This window comes from Natrix helvetica (genome assembly GCF_964273705.1).
Source record: "Natrix helvetica genome assembly, chromosome: 3".
NCBI lineage: Eukaryota > Metazoa > Chordata > Lepidosauria > Squamata > Natricidae > Natrix > Natrix helvetica.
This window is the reverse complement of record NC_138549.1, coordinates 123,510,412-123,523,083: the sequence shown is the minus strand read 5'-3', so window position 1 is coordinate 123,523,083 and position 12,672 is coordinate 123,510,412. Positions and strand designations below refer to the sequence as shown.

Below are 12,672 nucleotides of genomic sequence, written 5' to 3'. Positions count from 1 at the left end.
ACCAAGTGTCCATCTTCCACCTACTTCTTCCTACCTTCTCATAAGGGATTTGCAACAGATCCAGCATCACTTTGTGGGCATCCATATTTTTCAGCAAACGCTGCTGTTTTTTTCGCATCTGCTCACCAACACCACACATTTTATTTAGTCGCTCCAGAATCTAGATATAATAAAGAAAACATCTAATGAAAGAGAGGATAAGAGAAAAATTATTCCTCACTTCTGTTGAGGAGGGAAAGTAGACATCCCTGAAGGAGCGAGGACAGTATTGCAGCAGAGATTGGCAGCCACACAGTGAGTCAAGAGATTTCAATCAAGCTCATTCCCATAAAATATAATCTATTTATATGAATACAAAGCCTTGTTTCTTAACCACTGTTGGAAACTGCTTCTTAATTGCCTTTCAACTATTAAGAACCTTTGGAAGGATATTACACATACACACACATATACATATACTATACCAGGGATCGGCAACCTTAAACACTCAAAGAGCCAACAAGGTCCTAACCAGAAGCCCCCCCATTCAATTCTGGAGCCAACTGGAAGTCCGGTTCCCCCCACCATAGAGTCTCCTCCTAACGCAGAGTCCTTTTTCCTTTGTCAACCAGAAGTCCAGTTCCCCCACCATAGAGTCTCTACCTGTCCTAACCAAAAGCCCTATCAATTGTGGAGCCAACCAGAAAACCCACCCCTTGCCATAGTCTCTCCTTCTAGTGCGCCATGCTTTTTTCTCCCTAACCGGAAGCTCCTCAAAATTGTGGTGCCAACCGGCAACAGAGCTGGAGCAGAGGGATGGAAGAGCCACCTGCAGCTCCAGAGCTGCAGGTTGCTGACCCCTGTACTATACATATATATATATAACATCCTTATGTATAATTTTATATAGACAAACTAAAGGTCAAGATGGAATTGAAATAAGATTGTGAAATTAACTATGAGAACTCTTTCTGTGGGACAATTTCTTTTGTACTCTTAAAAAAAAACATGATAGGATGGAACAGACTACTAGAGGTGGAATGGCACTTTTATTCTTCCGTCTAATTCTTTTTTTATTATTATTGTTCTTCTGCTTGTGCTTATGCAGCCAAGGATACTATTTAGTATCAGCAGATGTGAAACAATGCAAAAATATTCACAACCAAAAACAAAGTAACTGGAAGAAAAAAAGCCCCGGAATGGAATCCTAAAATAACTCTATAATATCTACATAGCATGAAATGCTGTGGACAGAGGTAGAATAGAAAGGAGCGAAAGGAAGAAACAAGGAGGATGAGACAGAGTTTTATAAAGGTACCCCAAAAACTATCTAATTGGTTATTATTTATTTATTTATTTATTTATTTATTTATTTATTTATTTATTTATTTATTTATGTATTTATGTATTTATGTATTTATTTATTTATTTACTTACTTACTTACTTACTTACTTACTTATTTATTTATTTATTTATTTATTTATTTATTTATTTATTTATTTATTTATTTATTTATTTATTTGGTGGTTCATAATGAAATGCACTGATAGATGTCTTCCGAGATGGAAGAGATAAATGTAAAGAATCATCAATGGCCAAATCCAAGATTTTAATATAACTAGATTCAGGCACAAGTATCTCCAAGGAGAACAGCAAAGGATTTATATTCCTTCAAACATGATTCTTATTTGGGGTAAAACAGTAAAATAACCCTTAAAATATGTCCTACTGAAGCAAAAGCAGATTTTCCATATTGTATGTTGAAGAGTCAGTGGCTCGGAACAGTAGCTTATGACCCACTGGTACTGTGTGGTTCTGGTTTGGCAGGTCAAGCTCTAGACAATTTGTAGCTGGCCAGCAGTATTAAGACACATTTTGCAACACAGCCTGGAGCTGACAACAACCCACCATATTATTTATTACTACTATTCCAATCTTACAGATTAGTGATGGAACAGTACATGACAATCCTGTTGGGTAATTTATTTTGTCTTCCAACTGCATGTAGGAGGGCTAAGGTGAGAAAGTAGCTTCAGCAGCTTTGTAATACAAAATGCTTCAAAATGAGATTTTTATCATGCAATTGTTCTGCTTCAGTTCACAGAATTTTACAGCACTCCAAATGATGTTTTTCATTTGTAATTCATCTGTGTTTTCTCACCACTGCTTCCATCTTTTTTCGTTCATCCAATCCAAAAATCAATTAAGGAAGAATTGGTGGAATAGACAATGTAGCTGCATAATGTCTTTTGGCTGGGAGTGCTTTGAGCTGTCTGTTTGGAAATGCCTACTGAATCAAGTTCTGAGTTGCACGAAATACCTCACATTCTGTTAATTTACATGCAAACTAATTGTGCTTCTCAATGTTCAAATTCCAACAACTGTAAATGAAAGAAGTTAGAGTAGGAATTCCTTTCAAGGATGCTGAAGTTCTTCTCCAAGGACTAAGAATAGGAGAAGCCCTGAGAATTTATGAAGAATCTTGTCTCACAGATAGCCCTTGCCTCTGGTACCTCAGCTTCATATATTACACTTGGACTAGATTAATCCTGATTTGATTTGATTTTCAGTATAAATTCAATGTATCTTCATACTCCTGCGAAGAAAGCTCAGAGTTTCTTCACGTACTTCACTGGTTGAACAATAGTAGTGTTTTGTTGTTATTTTGTCTTTTTTAGTTATCCACAATGCTCTGGGATCTCCTGTGAATAACAAGTGACTTATACATCTTATAACTACATTCAAAAATAAAGACTTTAGCCTCTCAGCCAAAGGCACAGGCAACACATATGTATCCTGGGACTATATAATATTGTATTACAAATCTCTCCTGTTCTGTAGTGTGTTGCGTTTGCTTTTGTTAACAAATCCTCTTCATCCCCATCTGCTTGAGTCAGCAATATTTTCCCACATTTTGTCTAGTGATGAGAGTATCAGATATAACTGCTTACCCCTTTTACGAGCTGATAGTTCTCACTGCTTTTTTCTCCAGGGGTCCTGGGTTCCTCATCTGTAGTACGCTGGGAGGATGAAAGGAAGGTAAAAAATATTTAGGTAGTTACATATAGAGTTAAAGGAGGGGAAATCCACCTTGATTCATTTTCCATGAGTTGTCCTGTTACTGTTCAATCACCAAAAACTAGGCCAACTTTAAAAACAAATCTCCTCTGCTACAAACTGGATTTAAGTTGATGGAATTGGGTCTGCATAGTTAATCAAAGCTGTATTATTACGGTATTTAATAATGATGATAATTTCCCCCATTGGGTTTCTTCTCACTATTCCTAATAAGTTTAGGATAATATTCTGTGATCTCTTTAGATAGTCCTCAGAAATTCATATTTTGCTTCCTGTCAAATATTTATTCAGTAGTAAATTCATCTTTACTGCTTTGTAAAGGGAGGATTAAAACCCCACCTATTTTCAATCCAGATTTACTTTTGTGTTCCCCGCCTTATAACTGGTGTGAATTTACCTCTTTTTTCTCTTTCTTCTCCCCTTCTTGTCCGTTTTCTCCCTTGGAGTTACCCTTCTTTTCCACCCAGAGTTCTGACTTTTCCACCATCGTACGAAGTTTGTCCAACTCTGATTTGATCACTTTGTAGTTCTCAACATCTTGAGCAGAGATAAGTAGCTGGACCTGGTTGAAGTTACCATAAAGAACATCAGCTCATTCTGCTTATGCTGCTGGCTAACACAAAGGGGTACAAGGTGAAGGCCTATCATTTATGATTCATTTGTCTTTCTCGTAAGGTCTGATGGAATTTAAGGCTAGGGATATGTTTCTTTTTATGATGATAACCTAGAGCTATTTCTGAGCCACAAAGAAAACCCTTCAGAAATAATATTTAAATAAAGAAGGGCCATATTGCTTCCTGGCATGCAGTTGTTCCAGTCACAGCCCAATATCACCATTGTCACCTTTGTGGATTTGGCAAAAGGTTTAAAAGTATAACATTCATCTGAAGAAGCATAGCTTCCTTTTATGTTGAACTGTGAATAGGGTTGAAGCCACTGGAGGATGTGATGGTATTAGGGGTAAAACCAAGTCATAGAATCTTGCTCCTCGCATGATAGAGATATGGTGGCATAAAAATTTCAATAAATAAATAAAATAATAACATCATCATGATTTATCTGCTGTGTGGGGTCCATGGTGCTCTTTGAGCTTGGTGGTTTCCTTGTAGACATTTCATTACCACTCTAGGTAAATCATCAGTGCACCAATACAATAGCTCTAGAAAATGACCACTGCTTTTATATGATTAGTGCCAACCCATCAACAGTGTGATAAATATAAATATATACCTTCATTTACCATTTGAAATAGGCTGGGTCCAGCAGTTTCGATTTAAAATACATACCAGAAAACTACTGGCATCTCCTCTAGTATACCAAACTTCTCAAAATAGATTAAAAATAGTGTTTTCTAGTTCCATAAATCATAAGTAGGCCCAAAGAGAGGCAGCATGCTCAATAGCAAAGCAAAAATAAACACATCATGTAAATTTGTTCCAAGGAGAGTGAACCTTAAGGTGAAAGGAGTTACAGAAGTACAAAATGTACCCACCACTAAGAGTTACACTGAGCATTACCTGCTTAAAGGTGTGTTGGACTTCCTGACGCTGACTGAAATGTTTAAAGAGAAGCTGAAGAGAGCCTGAGACAAGAGGTGGATAATCATGCATTGTCAAATGGATTAGTACCCGGAGAAACATACGTCCTCCTTCATCATCCACTTCTAACATACTGCTTGTTTTCCTGTAGCCCAAAGAGAAAAAGAAAGAAGAAATTGTAACCAACCTCTGGCTCTTAACTCTTCATACTAGAGGGTAAATTGCTTTAGCTATGTATGGGAAAAGCAACCGACAGCAATAATGGAAAACTAACCAGTACAATAAAACTCACCCAACCCCAAACATGGCTTCAGCCTGCTCCCCAATCCGATCCATATTCATTGTTGCAGCTGGAAGGAAAGAAAGAGCATAAGAAACAAGAAATGTAACAATTGGGAGGTGATGGGGGACAAAAAGAAAAAGAAAAAAAAAACAAGGAAATATCTGAAGTAGTTCATCAACTGTTTATCAATCACCACTATATTTAAATGAAGAGAAAAGTAGATTTCCCAAAGATGATTTAGCTTTAAAATGTCATATGCCAAAGCTATATAAAATAGGGCAGATGAATTTTCTCTATATATGTGTAATCCTTAATATGGGAGAGTGTCTTACATTCAAAGTCATCTTCTGTTGAAGTGAACATGGCCATTTCTCATTCCTTGCAATTAATCATTATGATCCTAAACATTCCCATTTCCTATAGATCAGTGATGGCAAACCTTTTTCGCCTCGGGTGCCAAAAGCACACGCACCCGCGCTATCGCACACGCTCGAATGCCCACCCCATAATTTAATGCCCCTCCGTGCATGTTCATGTGACGCCCCCCCCGCTGCCCCCATGCATGTGCACACAGCTTTCATGGAGCCTGGGGAGGGTGAAAACGGCCTCCCCTGCCCCCCCCCCCCGAGGCCCTCTGGAGGCCGAAAATGGCCCATTTTCTGACTTCCAGTGGGTCTGGTACGTCCTCCCCAGGCTCCAGGGGCCTTCTAGGAGCCTGGGGAGGGCAAAAAACAGCCGAAATTGCAAACCAGAAGTTTGGGAACTGACTTCCGGGTTGCCCATTGGCCCATTTTTCTCCTTTAGGAAGCATCTTTGAAGCCTCCAGGGGTGAAAAGCAGCTCAATGTGCAAACTGGAAGTCCATTCACAAACTTCCAGTTTGCACATTGGGCAGTTTTTCACTCTCTGGAGGGCAAAAAACAGCCAGAAATCAAGGCCAAAAACCTTGTGTGCCCTCAGAAATGGCTCCGCGTGCCACCTGTGGCACTCGTGCCATAGGTTCGCCATCACGGCTATAGATATACTATCATCACACAGTAGATCCTGATTTTCATTTAACAATTTAACAACTACGTATCTACCTTTAGAGTGAGGCAGCCGGGAGAAAACGGCCAAAATCTCATTATTGAATACTAAGGCAAAATGAAGGCAGAAAAGATTCCTGACTTCAAATCAAAAGCGGGGGGGGGAGTACCAGGAGAAGCTGGAGCTTACTTGTAGAGTCAAAGGCTGGTGCTGTCCCGTCTGCTGCACTGTCCTGCATGGGAAAAACTTCCACAAACTCCTTCTTGAACACTGAGAGCAAATAGGAGATCCTGTAATCCAGTCGCACGTTTAGAATGAACTAGGTATAAGAAGAGAATATGAAAAGATGATCAGTCTTGCTCAAGATTGTCCACTCTTTTGGCTTGAATGGGCCACATTAAGTGAAGAGGAATTGTCTTGGGCCACATATAAAACATATGATATCTTCTATATAAATAAAAATGTAATGTTTGTTTGTTCAAAATCTCAAATCTCCAAAAGTTCTTCACCAATTGCTTCGAAATTTTGACACAAGGTTGCATTCGAATACGTGCATGTTTTTATATACGTCTGTTATATAGATGTCACACCTGTGACAGGTAAAAACATGCTTTTTTGAAAACCACCGCCATCTGCTGGACGTAAAAGCAACACATGTTATACTAAATATTTCACGATTCCATTTCAATGTTTCCGATTGCATTGTTATATTGATTTTTTATACATTTCCATTAATTTTCATTTTGATATAATTATTTCGTGTGACATTGTGTTGGAATTCACATTTTGATATAATTATTTCATGTGACTTCAACAGTACTCTTCAACATCTTCATCAATGATTTGGATGAGGGAATAAATGGGGAACTCATCAAATTTGCAGATGATACCAAGCTGGCAGGAATAGCCAACACTCCAGAAGATAGGCTTAAGATACAGAAGGATCTTGACAAACTTGAACATTGGGCACTATCTAATAAAATGAAATTCAATGGTGAAAAGAGTAAGGTTCTACATTTAGGCAACAAAAATGGAATGCACAGGTACAGTATAGGTGGTACCTTGCTCAGTAGTAGTAACTATGAAAGGGATCTTGGAGTCCTAGTGGACAACCATTTAAATATGAGCCAGCAGTGTGCAGCAGCTGCCAAAAAAGCCAACACAGTTCTAGGCTGCATCAACAGAGGGATAGAATCAAGATCACGTGAAGTGTTAATACCACTTTATAATGCCTTGGTAAGGCCACACTTGGAATACTGCATTCAGTTCTGGTCGCCACGATGTAAAAAAGATGTGGAGACTCTAGAAAGAGTGCAGAGAAGAGCAACAAAGATGATTAGGGGACTGGAGACTAAAACATATGAAGAACGGTTGCAGGAACTGGGTATGTTTCGCTTAAGAGAAAGAAGGACTAGGGGAGACATGATAGCATTGTTCCAATATCTCAGAGGTTGCCACAAAGAAGAGGGAGTCAAACTATTCTCCAAAGCACCTGAGGGTAGAACAAGAAGCAATGGGTGGAAACTAATCAAGGAGAGAAGCAACTTAGAACTGAGAAGAAATTTCCTGACAGTGAGAACAATTAATCAGTGGAATAGCTTGCCTCCAGAAGTTGTGAATGCCCCAACACTGGAAGTCTTTAAGAAGATGTTGGATAGCTATTTGTCTGAAACGGTATAGGGTTTCCTGCCTAGGCAGGGGGTTGGACTAGAAGACCTCCAAGGTCTCTTCCAACTCTACTATTGTATTGTATTGTATTGTATTATAGATTTGTGCTTAGAAATTGCGAACAAAGTTCTCAATCAATTGGGAATGGCATCACCGAATCGATCTGCTGCTGCTTCATTCGATGTAGAATTGCGTTGTGAACAAAATTACAACACAGGTCATCTTTTGTCGTATGTGCAATCAAATATTCCTAAACTACCGCTTGAGCAAAATGGCATTTATGATCAAATAATGCAAACTATCAATAACGGGGTTGGAGAAATCTTCTTTTAGATGCACCAGGAGGAACTGGTAAAACGTTCCTAATTACATTGATTCTGGCAGCAATTCAATCCCAAAATGACATAGCCTTAGGTCTTGCATCATCGGGAATAGCTGCAACATTGCTACCAGGTAGAAGAACTGCTCATTCCGCTTTAAAATTGCCATTGAACATGCAATTCATTGAAACTCCCACGTGCAACATTTCCAAAGCATCCTGCATGAGAAAAGTATTGCAGAAATACAAACTTATTGTTTGGGATGAATGCACAATGGCGCACAAAAAAATCGTTCGAGGCTCTTGATCGATCATTGCAAGATTTGCGAGGAAACATCAGACCATTTGGGAACGCATTAGTATTGCTTGCAGGAGATTTCAGGCAAACATTACCTGAAATTCCTCGATCGACACCAGCGGACGAAATAAATGCTTGCCTGAAATACTCTACTTTGTGGTGACATGTAAAGACATTACAATTAACTACAAATATGCATGTCCAGCTGCAAAACGATCGATCAGCTGAGATATTCTCACATCAATTGCTGGAAATTGGAAACAGAAAAGTGCCGGTTGATCTGACCTCAGGACGAATTTCATTGCCTCATAACTTCTGCAATTTAGTGACATCAAAAGAAGAATTGGTTGAAAAAGTATTTCTCCATATTCAAGCCAATTATAAGAATCACGATTGGCTGAGTGAACGAGCTATTCTTGCGGCCAAAAACAAAGACGTCTATGAACTTAACAATATTATTCAGTCTAACATTCAAAGTGAGGCAGTAACATACAAGTCCGTCGACACTGTTGTGGAAGCAGATGAAGCAGTTAATTATCGAACAGAATTTTTGAATTCATTTGATCTGCCAGGAATGCCACCGCATGTACTGCAATTGAAAATCGGCGTGCCAATTATCATGCTGTGAAATATCAACCAGCCAAAGCTTTGCAACGGCACGCGGCTTGCAGTAAAAAAATTAATGACCAACGTCGTAGAAGCAACAATCTCGACAGGACCTTTCAAAGGAGAAGATGTCCTCCTTCATCGCATTCCTATGATTCCAACGGATATGCCATTTCAATTTAAGAGATTGCAATTCCCAATTCGATTGGCGTTTGCAATCACCATCAAGGGCCAATCTTTAGAATTGTGAGGTTTAGATCTAGACATGGATTGTTTCTCACATGGACAATTATATGTTGCGTGTTCTAGAGTCGGCAAACCAGACAATCTCTATATCTGCACACACAATGGAAGAACAAAAAATATTGTATACCCACAAGCCTTGTGAAATTAAACATATTACAAACTTGCCCTTTCTCTTTTCTTTCTTTTCCATTTAACCAGACTGGGCCACAGCAACGTGTGGCCGGGTACAGCTAGTTGTTAATATATATAAATAAAAGACTTCATTTGGGGTTTTTTTGTAATATTTTTATTATATTATGGTACTACATTACTAACTGTCCAGGGCCACATTCAGTCTGTGGGCCACAGGTTGGACATACCTGGTCTAGCCCATTTACAGACTTTTCTAGCCTTTTGTCATTCCTTTCCCTTCTCTAAAGTCATTATCATAAATGGCCCCAGCAGAAGCAGCTACTGTGTCATAGAGTAATGGCTCATAATGTGTGATTATAAGAACTACTGAATTTCTCTAACCTGCAATATCTCTAGAATTTTCAGCTTTGTTTCCATCACTACTATGTTTTCATTTTCAATGCTTCTTCCCCTATCTGCTGGCTCAGGAACAACCACGGCATTCATGTTCGATGAACCAAAGATGGACTGCTTTCTGCTCAGCATCATGGTAGACATCATCTGGCCAACACCATGGATGGATCTTCGGACATTTTTCCCTAGGAAAGAAATCGCATTCCACCAAACTTAATACTTGCTCCTATGTTCAGTCAGATCACTGAAGGTTTGTACAGCAAATTAAGGATATGGATAGAAGAAATCCCCACTGTAATCTCCTCTCTGTGGTGAATTTTTTGAACTATATCTCCTCCTCAATTAAGATTTGTTTCATTACTTTTTTCATAGTTTAATTGACTTTAAACTTAAAAAGTATACAGTACATAAAGCCACTCCGTTTTTTTATATGTATAAAAAAATCTATCTCACTTCAAAAAAAAGTGCCCACTTTATGGTTAGAGAAAATGATACATCAGCCCGTAGAGTTTAGACCAGAGGTATTCTTATTGGGTATTCTACTGGAGAAATATAGTAAAGAAGATTCATATTTGATTGTACAGATAATAACAGAAGGTAGAATTGTATTTGCACAAAATTGGAAAACAGATAAAATCCCATCAGAAGGAGAGATAATAAAGAAGATATTGGATTGTACAGAAATGAACAGGTTGACATTGAGAATAAAGGACAAAGAGGAATCAGTGTACTACAGGACATGGGGGGCGATTTTATGATTGGTTAGAAAAGAGATACAAATAGAAAGAGAAAGGAATAACGTATAAAACAAATAACTCAGACGACACATTATTAAATTGGGGGGGGGGGAATAGAAAAGTATTAAAATGCAAGTATACAAGTTTTAAAAAATGATACAAGTGGAATTATTATTAGAAATAAAATGTAACAGAGAAAATTATTTTGTATGAAAATATAAAGTTGGGATTGCTGAAATGCCACCCCGAGAACCCATCAGAGAAAGTAAATAAGCAAGGGCAACAACGGAAAGGAAGAAGGATGAGGAGGGAAAGGAAGAAAGGGTAAAGCAGAGGAAGTAAGGGAGGGGAATTAAGAGTAGGAGAGGGGAAGAAGGAGGAGAAGAGAGGAGGAGGGGGAGAAAGAGAGGGGAAGAAGAAAGGAGGAAGGAGAGGAGGAAAGAAGAAAGCAGAGAAGGGAGGTTGAGAAGAGAGGAGCAAGGTTGTTGCAAAATAAGATGGAGGTATGGGGTGGCAAGAAAGTGACCCAAACTATAATCTATATATTTGTAAGAAAATAATGATAAAGATTAATGATGAATAGATAAATATTAAAAGTAATTATAAGAGCATATATTTGTGAATGAATTTGAAAGAGAAAAATAAAAAAAACTTCCTTTAAAAAAGTGCCCACTTTTTCCCTTCACACATTGTGAAGGTAAGTAAGTGCATTGCACTTTGTCTCAGCCTCTGTCAGGGCTTGCCAGACCTACCAGTCACGTCCTCGTTATACATGGCCTGCATCATCAGCTGAGGGTTCTGGACACAGTCTATGATGCCAAGAAGAGTCCGTGTCAAGCGCAGCAGTTCACTGAAGCTGTAGAAGCCGAAGTAGATGAGGTTGTGGGCAAGACTGACAACCTGGAAAAATGCCGGTCCAACACAGGGGAAGAAACCAAATTAGATGACTGAGCACTAGCTCTAGAGCAGGGGTGTCCAAACTTGGGAACTTTAAGACTTGTGGACTTCAACTCCCAGAATTCCCCAGCCAGCATGGCTGGCTGGGGAATTCTGGGAGTTGAAGTCCACAAGTCTTAAAGTTCCCAAGTTTGGACACCCCTGCTCTAGAGTCTAGAACAACAGAAAGCAGTCACAGTGAAAACCCACTTAAAACAAAATCCTGGATTCTTCTGAGTACATCGAAAACCAATTTCCAAAGAAACAAATATGATCTTTGCTCTTGCCAGAAGCCGAAATTGTGCAATTAGCCTGTCTCACACGGGAGGAAAACTCCCACAACATATCAAAGGCAAGATTCTCACCTCAAAAGTCAGTTTATTTTTCTCCTCATTAGCAAAAGGAACTGCTTCACTGACTACATTGTTGAGATAATCTTCCACAAACTCCATGGTGCTGGCAAATTTATTCTTCTTGTCATCTCTTGAACTGTTCACGTTGGCATCATAGCTACAAAAGAAAATGAACTGAACAAATCAAAGGGATATGGTTTGTAGTGCAAACCACCTTCCGCCTTTCATAATAAGATAACCTTATGCATGTTTATTTAGAAGTAAGTCCTACTGCCTACAAACAGATTTCAAATTGGAACCAAAATTACAAGTCAGGGGCTGCATTTATGTTCCTATTCTCAATAAGTACAAAGAGGTGAATATGAATTAGCAGGACCTTCTAATTGCTATATAATGTCTCTTCATATGTCTCATTCCCTTTTCCCACATAAAGATTTTTAATGGCTTACTCTTTGATGGTGATTGCTGTAGGAATCTCGGTCCACAGGCGTGCAAATTTCACAGGCATTACTTTCTCCTGTGGGTCCCTGTCCACGTGTACATGCAGCATGAGATGACAGAAAGAGGCTCGGAGGTCAAAGGGCAACATTTCATCTGCCATGCAGAGAAATATTAGTTCCACACCCAATTGTTTGGAGATTTCTTTAATGGCTAAGTATTGCCGATCCATGCACATGCGAGCAAACAGCTTCAGTTGGTATCTGTGAAGACAAAAGTAGAGCTGTGAAAAAGAAAGTGCAATAAAAGTGAACTCTGGGAAGGTTCACTCCAGCAAGGAATCACCGGTTCTTCCTTCATCGGCCAGCCTTGGACTCCTCGGCACCATGCCAGCCTCGAACGTCGCAGTTTCTTTCTGTGCTCTCTCATCCCACCCCTCCATGACTCCTTCTTACCACCCATCATCCCACACCCATCTGTGATGATCCTTCCCCCTTCCCAACTCCGAAACAGCGCACAGGCGCCTGCCCTCGATAGTCGCCATCTCAGATGTTGACAATAAGGATGAGAAAGTAAAGATTTGTCCAGCTTACAAAGACTATTTAGTAAGAGACAAAAGCTATTAAATAAGTCAATGATCAG

The 12,672-nt window shown here is 39.2% G+C and overlaps 1 protein-coding gene across 1 annotated transcript in view; it reads right to left on the bottom strand.

Annotated features, from left to right (window-relative positions):
- ITPR3 (inositol 1,4,5-trisphosphate receptor type 3) overlaps positions 1-12,672 on the bottom strand; it is a 128,435-nt gene that overhangs the window by 46,250 nt on the left and 69,513 nt on the right. The window contains 10 exon segments of the mRNA XM_081948825.1: positions 25-160; positions 2,932-3,000; positions 3,456-3,620; positions 4,576-4,741; positions 4,889-4,946; positions 6,094-6,223; positions 9,555-9,751; positions 11,056-11,203; positions 11,605-11,749; positions 12,042-12,293. Of these exon segments, the coding sequence (XP_081804951.1) occupies positions 25-160; positions 2,932-3,000; positions 3,456-3,620; positions 4,576-4,741; positions 4,889-4,946; positions 6,094-6,223; positions 9,555-9,751; positions 11,056-11,203; positions 11,605-11,749; positions 12,042-12,293 (1,466 nt within the window).